At 39.0% G+C, this 20,692-nt stretch overlaps 1 protein-coding gene across 1 annotated transcript; it reads right to left on the bottom strand.

Moving 5' to 3' along the window:
• Positions 1-321: 321 nt before the first annotated feature.
• LOC108428467 (aminopeptidase N-like) lies at positions 322-18,169 on the bottom strand. The gene is made up of 20 exons (XM_017699494.2): positions 17,622-18,169; positions 16,965-17,107; positions 16,621-16,760; positions 16,377-16,503; positions 14,036-14,190; positions 13,831-13,944; positions 12,571-12,714; positions 12,421-12,486; positions 12,246-12,311; positions 10,636-10,811; positions 10,152-10,228; positions 7,881-8,011; positions 7,648-7,703; positions 6,861-7,008; positions 6,498-6,589; positions 5,936-6,046; positions 4,861-5,028; positions 3,729-3,857; positions 2,427-2,508; positions 322-1,046 (listed from the first exon to the last, which is right to left on the bottom strand). The coding sequence occupies exons 1-20, from the start codon at positions 18,167-18,169 to the stop codon at positions 897-899; spliced, it is 2,823 nt and encodes a 940-aa protein (XP_017554983.1). The 3' UTR covers positions 322-896.
• Positions 18,170-20,692: the final 2,523 nt, after the last annotated feature.

The following is a 20,692-nucleotide window of genomic DNA, read 5'->3' as shown; positions in this document are numbered from 1 at the left end:
CGGTGGTGGGACGGACGTCGAGCTTATGTGTCTCAGAACACGACGTCTTCTTCTTGGCCTTCTTTAATAAGTACATGTGAAGAACGTTTTCCTGAATCTGACACTATTTCAAAGTCATTAAAAACACAAGCACTGCTCACTGCTGCTTGTCTCGCTCTGACTGGACTCACATGATTCTTGTTGTTATGGTAACATCTACACTAAGTGGTGCTCTAAATATGTGCGTAATTTTGGATTGGATAACTTCTAGTGGGCATGTAAACAGGGATTTTCCATCAGATTGATGAGTAGAGTCAGCAAATAAACACATCAGTCTTGATCTATTATTTGTATGTTTTCAATTGGATTGGCAAGAATCTTTGCATGTAAACACAGCCGATGTTGTTACAATTGAGGTGACCAGAGTTGTGTTTCATGTGTTTCACCCTAAACTCTGTATTTTATATACCTTGCACTACTTGGAGCATAGAAATTAATATAATGGCTTACGTAGTGCACTACATATGGATTACAGAGCTATTTTAGAATCACTCAATGTTAGAAAGTTAGCTTGCATACTCCTCTTGTGATCTCAGGGGGGCTGGGTTAGAGGGGGCTGGCTGTTTATTGTCTTTTAAATGTGCAAAACTAACAACTTAACTTTCAGCTGCCTCAACTGCCCCACAGTTTGCATATAGGAATAACCGGCTCTGTGCTGGACAATCCGAGGCATTAACACTCTCCTCCAAGCATGCTGAGCTGCTTGACAGTGCTGCCGGAGAGGGAGTTCAAATAGAGGAATGTAGAGGAAGCTGTATAGGGGCCTTTGCAGTCCTGGAACAGGAGCCCATAACATGGGGAGAAAATGGAGAAAGTGTTGGCAGATGTGGGAGAAAATCCTTCTCTCCAAAGCTGTGTCAGGCCAGTTCTTCAGATAGCCACCTCATCACTTGCTCTTTATTTTCAGCCACCCATTTCATGTTTGCTTTGGTCGTCTCTATGGCCTGATCCAGCCCCAGCACTGACCCAAAGCCAGCAGCGGCGGTTTCTTTTTTGAACTGCTGTAACTGTTGGAGACAAATTGATTTTAGTGGCACAGATTTCCATCAGTCTTGCGGTGCTGTGATAAATAAATACAACAAACTGAAAAATCAGGTCTTCACTGTCAGTCAGGGGTGTAAATCTCTGAAGTCCCGATTTGATTTCATTCCTTAAAAGTCAGAACTAAAGAGACACAGAAAGAGCACTTGAGTCCCCCAAGGTGCGCTGGAGCCTATCCCAGCGGTCATAAGGCAGGATATACCCTGGACAGGTCGCCAGTCGATCGCAGGGCAGACAGAATCACTCACACCTAGGAGCAATGTAGCATGTCTTATTGGCCAGACTGCATGTCTTTGGACTGTGGGAGGAAACCGGAGAGCCCAGAGGAAACCCGCACAGAGAACATGCAAACTCTACACAGAGAGGACCCAGTCACCTGGCCAGGGAATCGAACCCAGGCCCTCCTCGCTGTGAGGCATCAGCACTACCCACCACGCCACCCATGGATTCACATATTATTGCCAAAATAATATGCTTTTTAAAAGTAATTAATCATTATATTTGAAGGTAAAGTGTAGGTGGGAATACTGTCAGTGCTATAGGTGGGAATTTTGTAAGTGCTGTAAATATCTTTTACTTTAAGATTAAGTGACCCTTATTAGTCCCACAATGGGGAATTTCACCTCTGTATTTAAGCCATCCGTGCAGTGAGACACCACATACACACTGGTGAAGACACACACTAGGGGACAGCGAGCACATTTGCCCAGAGCAGTGGGCAGCCCTATCTGCAGCGCCTGGGGAGCAGTTGGGGGTTAGGTGCGTTGCTCAAGGGCACCTCAGTCATGTGCTGTTGGCTCTGAGGATTGAACTGGCAACCTTAAAGTTGCACCTCCGGCCCGTGACTGCCCCAAAGAGTTTGAGCCAGCCAGGAGTCAAACACAGAATCTTCTGATCTGTAGTCAGACACATTATCCATTGTGCCACTGCAATACAAGCAATGCAAGTCTAACATCAGTGGGATGCAAATGGGACTCAAGTCAAGTAATCACTCATGACTGCAATGATTCAGCGCATCAATGAACTTCAAATTTCAATTATTCTTCTGTTATTAGTATTACATAAAATGTGACTTGAGGAACTGTTATAGGGTAACTTTTACATTAGAAATATACTATGGCCAAAAAATTGAGCACATACTTTGTTCTATTCCAGCATATGTTTTTGTCCCTTTTGCTGCACCTATTCTGTGTAGGTCACCGTCTTTTACGGCAGAACCATGTTGCCCACACCAAATATCCATGCTTTTACATTTCTGGGGAATTAATTATGTAGGTATTCTTCTGATAGAATTATGAGCATTACATTAACACAAGCAAAGGCCATTCAGATCCACCATCACGTACCTGGTTCAGTTCCAATTCGGTGGAGAACCTGTTGGTTACACTAAGAATAAGTCTTCCAAATAAGGGAGAGCTGCCTCCATATCTGCAATAAACACAAAATAAAATTTTTTAAAAAGATTATATTAAATTATTATATTATATTTATGGGATAACATAACATATAATGGGAAAGCTTCTAATACATCCACAGACCAGGTAATCTGCATGAAAATATAAAAAAATTGAAGCACTTAAAAACAACAGTATCCACTAAACACACATCACCTTCTCTGTTACATTGAATGTTCAGTCAAAACAAGTCTTTGAGTTGTTTGTGTAAGTGTGGCGGAACAGTACTGAACATGTGGCAAAATCACCTTTGGAACTTTATAGGCGGTCACGGGAAGAAACATTTTTCAGTCTTGAAACAAGATAAAGATGAATGATATTCTCAAAATGAGAGATTAATGAGTAAAACCTGTTTCACCCTGTTTCCCAAGATTTAGACATCATCACTGTCGGATACAGTTTTGTGTTTTTGACACAGTTTGAAAATACCAGCTGCTCTATACATTTTATGATGATGTTTCATGAAGTTTCATGTGGTATGAAAGACAATACATGGTCCAAAACTAATTGGAATAAATTACATTAGTATTAAATAAATTCTACTAACTTACATTGAAATTTAAGAATTTTTTTTTCCTTTTTCTTAAAAGGTGCCCATTTTAAGATATGAGGATTGTGTCCAATAGGGACCACATGTTATTTCCTGTTTCAAAAGATATCTAAAATCAGAAGTCACATGACCAACAGCAGTCTGGACAGTTTGGGATATCACTTGGGATAACACTTCATCGCAGTGGTTTCCAAACACAATATTCCGGTTCTATATTTGTTCAATTATATACAAACTATATGTTCAGAATGTTTTTTTGCAAATTTTTTAAATGCTACCATTTATTTACATGGGACACAAATGGCACCCCATTAATATAATCAGTAATGATTGAAATGATTGAACCCTTTAATTAACTTTTTTTTTTTTAATTAATACTGAGAATACACAAATGTGACTAGAGCAATGGCAGAGAGGAGAGTTTGACATATTACTTAAAAACAAACACTCATAAATTCATTATAGCAGTTTAGAAACAATATTCCAGTTATATATTTATTCTATTACATACAAACCCATTATATGGGTTTAGTGTGTTTTAATGATAAAACAAATCTGTAATCTCAGCAAAAAAAAAACAACAAAACATTTCTGTAAACATTTGTGTGTGACTATATAGTAGAGAATGGACATGTTTCACTCACTCAAAAACATGTTCCCTGATGAAGTCCCAGGCTAATGACTGTCCGACTACATTGTTAGCAATATACACAATGACGAAAGGGGCGTCCTGCTTCCGTATCAGGTCTGGATCAAATGCATAATCCAGGTACCTTGAATGATTGACAACAAAACAATTTGGTTCTGAAGAAAGCAGTAATTTACACAACTTCTCCTTAGCATTAATGTGGTCGATCAACCAATACAGCCACTATGAGGCTCCAGTGCAAAAAGTAATGGAACCCGCCTGTGTGCAGTGCATGCCTAACTCATCAAACTGACTTCTTAAGTAATCTTAAACAGACTTGACTGTGTTTTCTGATGCTGTACACTACCATTATCTGTGAAACTGGACAAACGTATGGACAAATGGAAGCTTCAAGATGCTACTACTACTGTTTTTAGCTATGCAATGTACACCACATACATGCAATTTGAGGCAAATGTACAATGATTTAAGCATGCAGCACTTATTGGTAGGTTTAAGATCCAGTGCAAAACCACAGTCAGTGATGGACAGTTCATGCTACTGCTTTGCTTTCCTAATTAGCTCAAACCAGCAGCAAATTCATCCAGCCTGCAATAAAATTCTGGGAAGGATTGTTTGCAGCTGTAATGGCTTCTCTTGTGTTGCTTGAAATCAATGGTTTAGCATCCAGCCAGGGATGTATCTACTGAGGGTGCAGAAGGGTCACTCATACTGGGGCCCATAGTTGAGGGGGGCCAGTGGCTACCGTGACCCCTAAAATCTTTATTGGGCTGCTCATATAAATATTGACACAACTGTCCACTCATGTCTCACACGAAGTCCATAAAGGGGAATTTCACAGAATACAAAAAAAAACTGCATAATTAAATAGTAACGATGTAAACAGGGTCTTTCAGAGTGGTTTGATGTAAAGTGCGCCACATTAGACAAATTGATAGGAACCAGACGTCTAAAGAGTTTAGTTTCTCTACAATTTTTGCACTGGGGCCCTTAAGATCCTAGTTACATCAATGACTAGCACCCATTCTTTAAATACCCACTCAGAACATTTCAGTCACTCTCTCTGATTCTTCTATAAATGCTGTCTGCATAATGTTGTGTTCCCTTAGGTCAGCTTTTAAGCTCACCTTTTCAGAAGCCAGGGCGTTTTGGTGCATGACAAAGCATACATAAGTTTGTCTGCTTCAGTAGCACTGCTGCTGTTCTTGTACATCTTCCAGCCAAACTCCCACTCCTCCACACCACCAGCAGCGATGGCATTGCAGTACACAGGCATCTTCAGGTTGGGGTGAATTCTGCAAGGTGGGTCAACAAGTTACTGGATTACATTTTTTTGAATGAACAGAGCTTGATCTTAACCAATTAAAATCACAGGCGTATTACATATTAAGGCTTTGGCTTGGTAAGGAGTTAATTGTTCGATCCACTAAGTTCAGAAGAAGTAAAGGAATATTCCTACCTAATCTCAATCTGCCACATCTTTAGTGGACAGTCAGTTGCCACATACACAGACAATACATGAAACTGTACATAGAAAATTAAAAAATGCCCCAAAACACAGTTATAATAGTAGCCAATGGGCAGCTATTAAATTCTGTCAACCTCAGTCTTCATTCTGTCATAGACAGGACTAGTTTTCAGAGAGAAGGTGGTAGTAATTCGTCACCAATTCTCTGATGTAGGTAGTGTTTTCAATTCCTGATTGCCATGGATACAGAAAGACATAAGGAAAGTAAAGATAAAGAAACTGCCATTTCACTATATTGCACCAGTGTTCAAAAGTTGGGTAAAACCCTCAATTTTATCATGACTGCCTTATTCTAAGACTTGTATTGAGTGTTATGGCTCTAGTTCTGAGTTCGAATTACACAGTCATGTTTTTCAAACGACAGAATAGCCCAACGGTTTCTATAATAAGTAAGTTTTAAGTCAAGTACAGAAAGATGTGTTGAAAATGTTGTCCACGAAATTCAGATGCAGCAGATAAAGACTGGAGTGGAGCATTCTGCAGTATTCCTTTAAGCCACATATGTCAGGCTCCAGTCCTGGTGGGCCAAAACACGGCAGACTTCAGCACACTGCCTTATGAAACACCTATGATTCAGCTCACCAGATATTTAGCAGGGACTTCATAAATTGAATTTAGATGAGGGTAAACTAGATGAGGGTAAACGCAGCACTTTGGCCCAGAAAGTGGCTTACGGGTTTTTATCTGGATTCTCCATCCACTGGCGGTACCACGTTTTGGTGAGATTAACACATCCTTCCACTCCAGTTCTGCATCCAAATGAGATCGCATTGACCTGGTTGTATCTATAAAAATAAGTTACAGTTAGATGACTGTGAGGTAATGTTCTGTATGAGATATAAATTTTCAAAACTACAGTGCAAAGAGATGTGTGGTTGAAACAGTCAAGATATACATGTCTAATAAATATGAAAATGGTCCAGAAAAAATAGAAATATTGAAATTAAATATTATAGTTAAAATGTATTTGTTCCTTTCACCCAATGACTGCTGGAATAGGCTATAGCATCCCCACCCCCACCCTCATGACCCAGAACCACAAGGATAAGCACCTTGGAAAGTGTGTGTGTGTGTGTGTGTGTGTGTGTGTGTGTGTGTGTGTGTGTGTGTGTGTGTGTGTGTGTGGGTGTGTGTGTGTGTGTGTGTATTCTTTCCTTTTCCTATAAAATTGCAGAGACATGAAGTTTTGCTATGACAACAACAATTGTCATTTTAAAGAAATCTATTCATATTTACTGGTCAGTGTGACTTGACGGAATCTCAGTCCAGTCTGCAGTGATGGTCTTGAAGTAATTAAACAGAGGTTGAACTTTACCCCTCAGGTACTCCTACAATGGGTATAGAAAATAAAGTTATCATTTTAAGAATGCATGTGATTTCAAATGTAATTTAAGAAAAACTTGTCATTTTATACAGTGAATTAGGATTATCAGCTTCTGTAGGTGAAACACAGTTTGAACGGAGTCTGTATGTTAAGCGGTTCGGGCTGTATTAATCGTAGAAAAGTGTGGAAGAAGAATAAGAAGAAGTATGAGAGATAACAATAGAGCGCTTGAAAAATATATGCAATATGTGCAGCCTTGTTTAAAATAAATGTACCTCCATTGCTCCGTAGACTTCAGTTCGATGAAACATCTGAAAGAAGTAATCAAGGTTTTTGATGGTGGACCCCCACGGCATGTACTCCCTCTCCTCAGAAAGATACCTGGTGGCGCTCAGAGCCACAGTTATGTTGATAATCTTGGCCCTTGGGAGAATTACAAAAAGTTATAAATCGCTGTGTTCTATTTTGGACAAATACGATGATGAATTAACCTCTAGAGTAGGGCTAGTGTGACCGGAGGAGCTTATGTAATGCAGGTTAATTAGGGATTGGACTGATCCATTCATAAAGTTCCTACACATTCCTACAGATAGCCCAGATTGAAAGCTCACTATCCAAATGTTCATGTCAGTGTTATACAGGATGCACTCAATAACAATAACAACACACCACACAGTCATGAATCAATTAAACAGGATGACTGTTACTAAGGGAGCACTGGGTTCAGACAATTACTGAAAACTATTCACTCCACAATAATTACTGTCAGGCTATTAAACTAAATATGCTGCTGATTAATATTGGACAAAAATCTCTCCACAATTACTACTGTCAGACTGTAAAAACAACACACACTGCAGATTCATACTGGATTGGAGTCACTTCACAATTATGACTGTCAAACTACAAAAACTACATGTGGTGCAGATTTGTACTAGATTAAAATCACTCCACAATTATGACTACACACACAGTAAATTCACACAGAGTTGAAATGTTTAAATTACAACATTTCCAGGTAAAACTGATCCTCTAGATTCTCTTTAGACTGGAAGACATTACCTTGCTAGGTTGAACACATCATCCACAATCTGAGCCCTGTTGATTACAGGTATGACCTGCATGTAACAGCAGAACAGCACAAGTTCATTAGCATGTTTAGGAAAATGTGTAATAATGATCAATCAGTATTAAAGACATGTTTCAAAATATTTTGTGAGACATCATTAAAAGTTACTTCAAAGGGTAACTAAATAAAAAAGTCACTAAAACAATAACATGACTAAATGTATCACCGAATGATCTGAAGTTAACTGTGAGATAAGACGCTGCCAGTTTTGGGAGTCGTAGTTAACCCTGTAAAATCCTGACACATTCACGTTGGCCAGCACCCATTCACTGTTTGTCCTCATTGGCTCATGAGTGGCTGTGAAGGTAAAGATAAAAAAATAAATAAATCACTAAAGACACTTTAAATGGAAGCTGACATATTGCTTGCTAATACTTAAAGCTGAACCAAGTAAGACCTTTATAGGCAGACTATTATTAGTAGCATTACTCAGTAGAAAGAGAGATGCTCCAACATGCATTAGCCTCTAAAGCAAGGGTCTCCATCTCCACTCCTGGAGTGCTGTTGTTTAGTGTTGTTTGGTCATTTCCCTATTCAAATACAATTGATTCAGCTCATGTCATCATCAAACTGCTGCACACTGGCCCCATGAGGCACGACCTCTGCTCTAAAGCCTGAAATATTGCAATTACATTTTTTCACCTATAATTCCCCAATATTGTACAGTGTTGCTTTAAATGAGAGTTTGACTGATTTTTCTAAATTTCTACATAATGTGGTCATTGAGATGTAAACAAAGTCAAAGCGGTTTGATGTGAAATGGTGCATTGTCAGGGAGTGGTGTAAAGCATGTCACCACTGGAGCAGTGGAAACATATTCTGTGGAGTGATTATTCACGCTTCTCTATCTGGAGGTATGATAGATGAGTCTGGGTTTGGTGAATGCCAGGAGAACATCACCTGCCTGACTGCACTGTGCCAATTTTTAAAGTTTGGCAGAGGAGAGATGATGCTATGGGGTTGTTTTTCAAGGGTTGGCCTAGGATCCTTAGGTCCAATAAAGGGAAATCTTAAAGCTCCAGCATAAGAAACAATTCTATGCTTCCAACTTTGTGGGAAGAGTTTGGAGAATACCCTTTTCCATTCCAGCATGACTGAGCCCCAGGGCACAAATCAAGGTCCATAAAGACATGGCTGGGTGAGTTTGGTGCGGAAGAACTTGACTGGCCCGCACAGAGCCCTGACCTCAACCCCATCAACCACCTTTGTCGTCAATTAAAACAGAGATTGCGAGCCAGGTGCTTTCATCCAACATCAATGTCTAACAAATGTGCTTCTGGACAAATCAGCAAAAATTCCCAAAGACACATTCTAAACTCTTGTAAAAAGCTACCCAGAGGAATGGAAGCTGGTGTAGCTTCAAAGTGGGACCAACTGGATATTCAAAACTATTTTACTCAAAAGGAACATATTCATAACAATTTTATGTTGTGATTTTTATTATTAATTTAATATATTACTAAAACTTTTTAGAGGTATTAAAAGCTTTAGGTATGGTTCCCATAACAATGCTGACTCTTCTTCTTCTTTCGGCTGCTCCCTTTAGGGGTCGCCACAGCGGATCATCTGCCTCCATCTTGCCCTATCCATTGCCTCCTCTACTTTCACACCAACCATCTCCATGTCCACCTTCACTACATCCATAAACCTTCTCTGAGGTCTACCTCTTCTCCTTCTACCCGGCAGCACCATCTCCAACATTCTTTGCCCAATATATCCACTATTCCTCCTCAACACATGTCCAAACCATCTCAACCTGGCCTCTCTGGCTTTATCTCCAAACTGCTCCACCTTCACTGTCCCTCTGATCTGCTCATTTCTAATCTTGTCCATCCTTGTCACTCCCAACGAAAATCTCAGCATCTTCATCTCCGCCACCTCCAGCTCAGCCTCCTGTCTTTTAGACAGAGCCACAGTCTCCAAACCATACATCATAGCAGGACGCACTACTGTCTTGTAAACCTTGCCTTTCACTCTTACTGCTATCCTTCTGTCACACATCAGCCCTGTCACCCGTCTCCACCCACTCCATCCTGCCTGCACCCTCTTCTTCACCTCTTTTCTACACTGTCCATTGCTCTGGATGGTTGACCCAAGATATTTGAAGTCATCCACCTTTACGACCTCTACTCCTTGTATCTTTACCTTTCCACCTGCCTCTCTCTCATTCACACACATGTATTCCATCTTGTCTCTACTGACCTTCATTCCTCTCCTCTCCAGTGCAAACCTCCACCTCTCCAGATTCTCTTCCACCTGCTCTCTACTCTCACCACAGATTACAATGTCCATAACATAACATAACAATGCTGACTGTAGAACAGAAAATTCCACACAGAATCATTCTGAATGACTTTGTTTACATGTTAAACATTTACTCATGCAGAAATCTTAGAGAAATTGGTGGAATTAAGACTTTGATTACTGTTATTTATACCTGTTTTCTCAAGCAGCCAGTGCTGGCCCATGGCAGTGCCACTCTTCATCCATTTAATAGGCACAAACCACTGATAACTGTACAACCAGAGAAATGGAGAATGAGATTATGCCACTTGCACTTAAAAACACTGTCAACAAGTAGCTATTGGTGCTTCATAAGTGTGGTGATTTACATTAAACACACTGTGTGTAGACTACTTTTACTTCTTCTTGAGTTACGTTTCAGTATTTAATGAGAGACAGCAAACAAATCTAACAGAGTTACAAATTAACAACCTGCTCCTGATCCAACTATTCATTAGAGCTGGCTCATGAATTCTGACTTTTTAGTCATAATATCATGTTGAAGACAGAGTGCAAGTAATCATCATGTCTCTCAGGCTAAATACATCACATATAATTGTGGTGCACTGTATACTAATGACAATGCAATCTATGATGATTATTACCACCACTTTTGATATGCAGTGTAACACACATACTTGTATACAGATGGTCTGTCCGGCTCTGATTCTGAATCCAGCAGGAAGTGTTTCTGGCTTATGCGTCCTGTTTGGGTGTCTATGGTGACCACTGGGTAGCCCATCTGGAGAATCCAGCGATTCATGATTTCAGTCACTGAGGCTGGAAGTTTCACTGCTGGATCAGAGTCGACCACCTTCAGAAAACATAAACACGGTTAGCATAATTAATCAATCAATCAACCTTTATTTTCATATAAAGAGATAAATGGTAAAAGAATTATGAGAACAATACGATTTAAGAAGGCGAAATATAAAAAGACCCAAGATAATAAACCACTTCATTAGATTTCAATGTTAAAGGACAAATAGGCAAACTAAAATTTAAAACAGTCAAGTAAAAGGATCATGAAAGGTAATAAAATAAATAAATAAAAGCAGCAATAGATGTGAGATAAAATTATTGGGAAGCAAAAAGTAAACAAAATGTAATAATATAATAACTTCACAGGAGAAGCAAACTGATGTTCTCAGCTATTTCAAGCAATTTTGATCAATTTTTATTTACATGGTAGTTGCCATTTTCAAATGGTATAAAACCTGCCCAGAAAAATGGAGGCATGAACTTTGGACACTACAAGGTGAGAATACTGTCACGATTGGCCCCTCCCAGTCATGTCCATGTGTTCGTGTTGTTTTGGTCCAGCCTCCTCGTTTCATGACTCCACCCCTGATTGTCTCCACCTGTTTCCCGCCTGTCCCTCCTTTACCCTGTGTTATTTAAGCCCTGTGCTTTGCCCTTTGTGTCTCTGGTCTTTGGTGTTTGAATTGTTGTCTGAACTGTTCGGTTGTCTGGTGTGTTTCTCATCATGTCTGTACCTGAATCAATCCGTGTTGGCTCTATGACCCTGGACCGTTTAAACGATGACCCTGGATTTGCCCATAATAAACGTCACTTATCTCCGCATATGCATCCGCCTCCTCACTCCCCGTTACACATACAGTATACAGCACTGTGCAAAAGGTGGCATGAAGACCAGCCTTCCTTTATTTAATTTCCAGTCAAAACAGAAAAGTCTTGACAACTAAATACAAAAGCACAAAGTTTGTGAATGTTGTTCCACACCTCCAAAGTTCAGTCTTAGAAACTGGACTTCTGGGGTGGTCAGTCAATTATTCTGAGAACACCAGCAGCTTCTTGATTTGATTTGCAAATGTTCTTGTTTCTGTCTTTCTCCTTTTCTCAGTGAGGCTTCTTTAAAGCTACACATTCTTTCAGACTCATAGCGCTGATTTGTCTTCTCACAGTGGACGGATGGACAGAAACACTTCAGGATTTGTTCAGATCTGAAGCAATTCTCTGAGTGAGCTTGATCTATTTTCTCTGTCTCTTTTAATGATTTTTGAGCTTAGGTTTTGGAAATTCATTGTTTTTTTGTTTTTTTTTTTCTTTCTTCAAGAATTTTATCTAATATCTAATCTGCTCAGAAATATCTACTGAAAATAACTTGTACACAGTGACTCTTTTGACTAGAAATATAACCAAAGAATGGTCTCACAGTACTGGAAACAGCATAGAAGTCTTACAAACATATTATATATTCAAATGATCACAGCAGAGAAAAACTTACTTCCTGGAGTTTTCCCCATAAGTCACTGTACACTGTGTTGCCGTATGGAAACTGCTTCAAATAGGCCTGTGGAGGCAGTAAAAAATGATCAGTATTGTAAAAATGATGAATTCCAGCATTTGGTAATTTGTTAATTCAACTGCACATTTACTGTATAAGTCTCAAAATGACCTACACTGAGTCCTGAGACAAAAACTGGCTCAGATAAGAACCCTGAAAGCATTCTTAACACGGCGGCCCCCTACAATAAAAAACATAGTACTCATTAGGAACCACAACAAAATCAGTTTCCATTTGTAGCGTGAGGGATTAAGTGATGGGGTACCTTGCTGTAGGTAATGGAGTTAAAGAGCGCATTGATTTGTGTAGGTGTATTGACCTCCTCTTCCCGTGAAGACAGTGGGTGAGAATATGGCAGAGCGTCCACTGCGAATGCTTTATGAACCTCTTCCAGAACCATCAGATCTTTCTAAAATGCAAAGAACACTTTACATATTCACTTCAAAATGGCTTGACTGCTGCTGAGAGGAATGTTCCAATCATGCTAGATGATAGCTATGTATGCTTTAGAGCCAAAACTGATTTTATAAAGCTAAAAATAGCAATAAGCAGTATAATTTCATATGGTCAAATATTCATTATGGGGTCACTTCAATTGGTTGGGGTTCACTTACAGACATGATTGCCCATTGTCAACTGTGAATCTGTCAGTTCTCAATTGTCAAATTTCAAAATAATACATTTTATATATATTGTACCGCTGACCAGGGGGTTGTTGGGGGGGTGCTTCACACAATTTTTTGTTTTCTGTTAATTAGTGCTTCTAAGATTCTTATTTTTAATCAGTGTTCTTCACTTTTCAGCCCAGATTGAACCTGTTAAAGCAACAAGGTGACTGACAGTGGAAAAATGCATTCAAATAATTATTTAAAGGCCCATATTCTAAATTTTTCTTCGATTCTATTGTTTTAATTTTTAATCATGTGGTCGTCTTTTTATAATTGTGAGGTTTAATGTACCAAATGCAATATAGATGATCATTTTAACCTCTCCTTATCCTTTAGAACCACACAGACTGTTTTGGTACTGTGCATTTAAGGCTGATATAAGTACATAAAACTCTGTTCTGACTGGCTGTCCTGGATTGTACCTCATTCAAAAAGCAGTCCAGGCTAAAATACTCCCTATAACTTCATCGTAAATGGATGGAGCAATATTGCAGCAGCTGAGAAGGTGTGTATATTCAAATGCATTGTTTTTCATGACATCACACAAACAGTAAATTCAAAATAGTATATTTTTACAGTTATGGACTGGGAAGTGGATGGTATACTTTACAATGTGTGCACATTACCTTTAAGATTTTTATCTAAAAAGAATGAAACGGGCACATAAACAGTGTTTTTGCCATGTGTTTATTGTAAAATATCAGTTTTTGTCGTTTTCACCTATACCAAATCTATATATTCTAAAAACTAGTGGGTTTATATTGGTTGATTTAGTTGGCTGATCCCCTTTTTCCCATTTCACTTTGTGAAAGACCATTGTGTTCACTCATGGGTTAAGCTGGTAATAGAGCGCTTACCATATTCCAGGTGGGTTGAGCATCATTAACCCCAAGATAAGAGACGTAGGTAGCAAAACCTTCGTTTAGCCACAGATCGTTCCACCATTTCATGGTCACAAGATTTCCAAACCACTGAAACAATTAAACACCCTTTACACATTAGTTATGAAAGATAGGGTCAATTAGGCATCAATAGATTTTAGGTTAAATGCAGTGTTCTTACCATGTGTGCAAGCTCGTGAGAAATCACAGTCGACACCGCCTCTTTATCTCCATTGGAGGACATGCTGGGATCATACAGAAGAGCTGCTTCTCTATAAGTAATCAGACCCCAGTTCTCCATGGCTCCAGCACTGAAATCAGGTAGTGCGATCTGATCTGTACAAGTGACAGAGCAATTCTCACTAAATACATGTGTATGTTTCATTCTGCCAAACTAGGTTGAAAACCATTTCAGATGTTTAACTGACTTGGATTTTAGACTAAAACCACGTCCTTAGAAAGATGCAGACCCTGAATTGGGACACACCTTGTGCACTATTTTGGGGTTCCGATGTGCCCATCACATCAGACCTCGTAAGGTGTAAGCCAATCATATCAGACCTCGTAAGGTGTAAGCCAATCATATCAGACCTTGTAAGGTGCAAGCCAATCATATCAGACCTCGTAAGGTGTAAGCCAATCATATCGGACCTTGTAAGGTGCAAGCCAATCATATTAGACCTGGGGGGAGGGGCTCTGGTGACACCCGCTCTGACCACTGTACTTGTGACTAGTCGTGACCACCTTAAGAAATGCAGCAGTTACCTTAAGGGTGCGCTGATGCCAGAATGTAACTGCATCATCATTTAAGGTGAAATTTGAAGAAGCTAAGAAATGAGCAACTATCAGCTTCATCCTCTTTCCCACAACGTTCTGGGAAAAGTATGGTTTGTTTTTGGTTTTCATTTCAGCTCCTTGTTCCGTTTCTAGTCATTGTACACTGCAACCCCAGTTATTAAGAAAAAGAAGAGCCGTGGTGCAGGATCGAAAAAGTTTCTGTGACTACAGTCACATTATTATGATTATTTTTATATATTTATTTATTTATATAGCACTTTTCATGCCGGTTTACAGACAATGCTTATAGCAGCTGGTGAGCAGCGCTGACATTGTTTGAAACTGGTAATAAAACTCACGACTCTTTCCTACATTACATGTTCCACAGAGTCAATGAGTCGACACCTATTGGAGCTGAAGAATCAATTCTTTTGGAACCGACTCCCTATTAGTAGTTGTGGCTGGATTTTGGCTAAAAGCACACTTATATAAATATTAGGCTGTATTCAAAAATATATATTTTTCGGAGTGAAACGGTAAGTAGTTACAGAGTGAAGATACCTATACTGTTCGAATTTGTCACAAATAATGATGAATATAGCTGACGGGCCATCGAGTTTTAACGGTTGCCTGTTAGTTAACCTAGGTTAGCTAGCTAGACTAGGTAGTTAGCTAGCTGTAACCTGAGGTAAAGGGGGGAGGCTAATGCTAACGTTAGCTAGCTTGCAAGCCAACTAACTGGTCTAAGCGTGAATTTTAAGAGACTTCACAGATAGTTAGAGTATCAGTGTAGAAATAACGTTACTGACAGCTCTTTATGTTCTTTCTTCTCATATTTTAGTTTTTAAAACATGCATGTGTAGCTAGCACTGACGAGTTTACAGTGAGTTAATATGAGAAGTTCGCATAGATCACAATTTTATAGTTATGCCTCCACGAAGTTCAGTCGGGCGAGAAGATTTTTCAGAGTCCTAATAAATAACCGGACTCACGGATCTCTCATGAAGCTCTTGTAAGTTCTGAGGTTAATAAAAATAACATGTTACTAAACACAGGCAAGCAGAGAGAAAGAAGCAGACGGAGACGGACAGGGCTGGAGGAGCAGGTCCGATCAGGTACTAATCTATAGTCTGTGCCATTGAATAATATTTAGGAGTCTCAGCTTATCTAAGAGAGAAAAGCTAGCACCATTCACCGAAGTACCATGGCCTGATTTGTTTCTGTTGTAAATTCTGTTGGTGGCTAGCATTTACATTATATAATATTCATGTCTACTAAAAATTCTAAAGAGAGAGAAATGCTAGTTCACCAAAATATTCATAATGAACAACCATTAGATGTTAATTAAGTTATTGTTATGTTAAAGTATTTATTAATATTTATTTATACTTATATTTTTTTTCAGGTTTCATTGCCACTTATAGATTAATTCTTGATTTTTTGTAACTTTCTTGATTATTTTGGAGTCTCACACCATGAGCATCGTATTAGACTCTAATGAAACGAATACACTTAATCCAAACTTTTCAAAGTATGTACTACATATATCCTTTTTTAGATACGCCTCCCTTGTAACCAGCTGTTCTTGATTGGATGTTTTTGAGTGGTGAGCCACCATTTCAAATAAAGCGGCCACTGTTTGGAAGAACAAGGTCGGAGTTTGTTTCTAATAAAGTGTATGGTGAGCGTATGGCACATCCATAAACCATCCAGCAATTTAACACCTTTTCATTGCTGAGTCGTACCTGATTTTCTCAGTGGGTATTTTGAGTTATAGTAGTTCTGAAAGAAATCTAGGATGCGGCCAGTGATGTTCAAGGCATATTCCCCCTGTCCAGCTTCAATGGCTTTTCTACGGGCATAGATCCGAATCTGAAATAAAGAACCATATTACAGTTGCTTGAAACAATACATGATAAAATGTAATTATGAACATAAACCTAGCCTGAAGCACAGGTTCCCACAGAGAAAAGGTTTCATCGTTCTTACCAGAACCTTGGCCTCTGCTGGAGTTTTAATGGAAATAAAGTCACTGACGACAAAAGCTAACAGATACGTTGACATCTTTTCGGTGGGTTCAAACTGCGTCTGTAAAACCTGTTGATTGTTCAAGGTGGTCGTTTTTGTGCCTAAAAATTCAAAACAAGCAGGAGATACAATACTTGCTAAAGCCTTTTGATACAACAAAATGTAATATGTTGAACCTTTAACCTTTATAAATCTAGAAACCAGAGTCTAAAGCAACACTTTCAGATGTTGTGGCCAAAACATAATATTTCTTTGAATCACTGATTTTTTTGGCAACACCAGAATTGTAAGAAATGTCCAGCTACCAGTTTCCATGCCATTAGCTAGAGCCACAGTGTCGAGTGGATGAATGAGAGTCATGTGGAAAACGGCCTTCATTGCCGGCTCATCAAAGCATGGGAAGGCTTTCCTGGCATCAGTGGGCTCCATCTGAGTTGTGGCAACCACTCTGAAAGAAATGATACCAACAAATGTTCAGTCAGAGACATTCTAACAGTAGAAACACAGTACGGCTTGGACATTGCAAAAAAATGCCCAATATACTTATACCATGAAAGTAATTGTGCATCTTTACTGATTATTATGTTTGTCAATCACAGAATTCATGCCAAAGTTATTTTATTCACTCTCAATGGCTTTAATGTTTTGTCTATTTTCAAGCATGTAAATGACTCACAACAAGAGTTGGTCAAGCTAAAGTTCAGCCTCCACATGGTGGAGTTAGTTACAACTAAGACTTCCAAAGTAAAGTGATGGAAGGGACAGTTTGGGTCAGTTTCTGGCAGAACCAATACTGGATGTTTCTAATTCAGGGTGGGCCTGGACAGAAATTTCTTGGCCTGCATTCAGGTTTTCAGCAAAGTTTCAGGCCCAATTAAATGGCTATTGTCATTAGACTGACCTCTTAAACAACATGTAACACTATGGCACATTTTAACAGTAAAAACCATTACATGGCTTACTTCTTCACTCCATCCTCAACATATTCACTTCTGTAAAATCCATGAAGGTCGTCAGCCAGCTCTCCTCGGAATTCTGTGTAGAGCCAGTAGGTGCTTCCAACCTGCAGCTTTTCGCTCAGCTGAACCACCAAATACTGGGTTTCCACTTCAAGCCAAGTTTTCTTAATGGCTGGAGCTTTAGCACCACTCAGCCCGCGCAGCATTGCATGGTGTCCACCCCGTGTCAAAGTAAAGTTCAGTTTGTTGGAATGAATGAGGATCAGATCTGTTTCATTTACGCACGTGAAGGCAGCTCCTGAATGTCCAGTGAAAATATACATGCCATTGGCGTCCATAACAAGTCGAGGCCAGAGGGTCACGTTGTAATACACTGGAGCCAGAGAAGTTGGTAACCTGTAGTTTTTCCACACTTCAGTGTCATTTACAGGTTTCACTTCATTTCTGGACTTCTGAGCGTAGACCACTGTCAGAGCGATGATAATGACCGCTGCTGCAGCTACTATCACAACAATCCCAGTTCGCCTGCTAATGTAGAAGACTTTCCCCATGTCTGCAGGTTCAAGTGAATTTAAGAACAATTTCTTATATAGTCTCTAAAGGCACGGAAGCAGGATGTGACCCAATGTGTCATTGGAGGAGGAGCATTTACAGTCATATAGTGTGACATATGTAAAAAAAATCTGCTGACAGTTCCAACCAACTTTGACCACTTCCCTACTGTGGAAAATGACATGACAAAAAAATCCAGTGTGGTTTCTTTTATAACTTGAGTGGGATTAAAGTGTCGATGTACTACATGTATTATAATGTTATGTTAAGAGTATTATATCAGAATTTGTGTGAATTGTATGAGTTTATGTACCAAAACCTCAGGTGGAAACACCAGAACAGACTGTTTTAAATTCCTTGTTTTTGTCATGTCACAAAAACCAATGCATTTCATTGCTGTCCAAAGTAAAACAAGTATCTCCAAAATAGTAACTTTACAGCATAAACACTCCAGCCTTGTACTGTAAGTCAAAGTAAAGATATTTTATTCTAAGTGATAGAGCATTTCTATTGGTATAGTCATCATGAAAAAAGAGCTGGTGTGTTGAAATGATATAAAAATATGATAAAAATCGATGGAAATGGAGATACATGGTTTTCTTTGGACAGCAATAATTTACATATATCTGCCCATTCACACTTTGGCCCAGAGAGTGATAAGTCCCTGGTAACTGGGCCCCATATCACCTTAAATGAACCAGTAATATTGCTACTTATGCATTTCACACCCATGATTCATGGGTAGCTACAATTTTTATTTGTTGAGGGTAGTTTATTGACCAGCATAAACTATATACTTGTCAATAAAGTACCTTCAACAAATTAAATGACACAATGGTATTTGCTTGTTTTCTCAGTAACAAAACTGGTGCTCTACCGTAGGCCATAAAGGTGAGTAAAGACTTCCACTGTAGTAAGCTTTGCACAGACACTACCTCACTGCACTTTTAACCACAGAGGCACCTGGAGCCGCTTTGTAAAGTTGATGTGGGTCACAGTGTCAGTGTTACTGCATCTCCAAATTGCAGTTGAACTGCACACATGCCACATCATAAGCTAGTGCAACGGCAGTGCTCTGTCGCAGAGCTTCTCAGATATACAGATTGTTTTTAAATTGTATTTTTGCTCAAATGTGGCCATGTATTACTGATATTTTAATATAAATTAGTTGTTTTGATACAAACGCCACCATTTTAAAAATGCTTTTCCAATTTAAACGGTCTACCTAGATCTCAGTGTTATCTGAATGAAAAACAAGCTTGTCTTCTGGTCACACATTTGCATAAATCTGGCAAAAGATTGCATTTGCAACCAACTGAAGAAAACATGTTTTCCTTAGTCAAAGTTTCACTTTGTTCATTTGTTAGGTATCCTTTTACCTGTACGATATACCAAAACATTTCTAGCATCACATGTACAATTTCAGCCATCAAAAACCATTGTTTTTCAGGAATGTATGAATAAAAACTTAAACTAACACTTAGCATATTACACCAGTTTTGACCAGCAGGGGGAAGCATTTGCTCTCTTACCCTCTGGGTACCTGGTGAAAAGTCGCTGATGTTGAAAAACATACTCAGGATCGCACTTGCACAGTTTTTTTTTTTTTTCATCTTAACTTCAGGGCTTCTGTATGATTCAGTTTTTTCTGTTGTCACATAGATACACACGCAAGAAATTTTGTTTTGTTCGTTGTTCATCTGAGAAAAGTAACCTAATTGAAACTCAAATAGCAAGCCAACCTCTTCCTCAGGAAAAAAATTTCCACACCTCCTTCTGCTTCTCACAATCCACGTAATACCAAACACATTGCCAGGCCTATTAGGAGTGTTGCTGATAATTTGGTTCAAGGTAATACATTAAAGTAATGTGATTACCTTTGCTGTATTAAAGTAATGTAATGCCTTACAGTTACCGATTTAGTAAGAAATTCATTGCTTGCGTTACTCACGTGTCTAACAGAACAAATTAAACTAAGCATGATGCATTTAAGACTTATGTTTCCTCTATGTAGATTATCTGTGCCCATTATTTGTGTGCTACCTGATTGTGTTGAGTTATATTGTGAATAGGTAAGTGTAAGTGTGGGTATTCATCAGTTCAGTGAGTGTCAAAGCATCTAGTCATGCTAATTTTAGACTGTTAAATAAAGAGCTTCATGCTGAAGAATAGAGATCCTCAACCACAGGCCTGACTTGATCTTCATTCAGAAACAGTTGTGCAGTTCTGCACAGATGGTAAAGGTGTTTGAGAGAAGTAATCAATAATCTGTAATTGTACCCCAACACAGCTTATTCTTATATTACAGATTGGAAGTGTGGCGCTCTTGGTCATTTAAGGGCTTAACAACAAGAAAATATGTCGTTTCTCACGTCTTCAATAATTGTCTGGTTTATCAGTTTATCTACTTCAATTGATGCACTGGGACTCAACCGGACATTACAACGAGTAGCAACCAGACAGTGGACCTCAAAACTGATCAACTTTTGTAGTGCCCAATCTCACATGCCCGTCCTGATCGT

The sequence above is a fragment of the Pygocentrus nattereri genome, chromosome 15 (genome assembly GCF_015220715.1).
Source record: "Pygocentrus nattereri isolate fPygNat1 chromosome 15, fPygNat1.pri, whole genome shotgun sequence".
NCBI lineage: Eukaryota > Metazoa > Chordata > Actinopteri > Characiformes > Serrasalmidae > Pygocentrus > Pygocentrus nattereri.
Note: the sequence above shows the minus strand (reverse complement) of the source record. Positions and strands in the feature narration are given on the sequence as shown.

Excerpts from the sequence above, each read along its gene's own strand:
- LOC108428467 (XM_017699494.2), bottom strand. The coding sequence starts at position 18,169 with ATGGGGAAAGTCTTCTACATTAGCAGGCGAACTGGGATTGTTGTGATA. Across the intron at positions 10,229-10,635 it reads GACAGACCATCTGTATACAA|TTATCAGTGGTTTGTGCCTA; the intron begins GTATGTGTGTTA and ends CTGGTTGTACAG. Across the intron at positions 1,047-2,426 it reads CCGAATTGGAACTGAACCAG|TTACAGCAGTTCAAAAAAGA; the intron begins GTACGTGATGGT and ends TGTCTCCAACAG.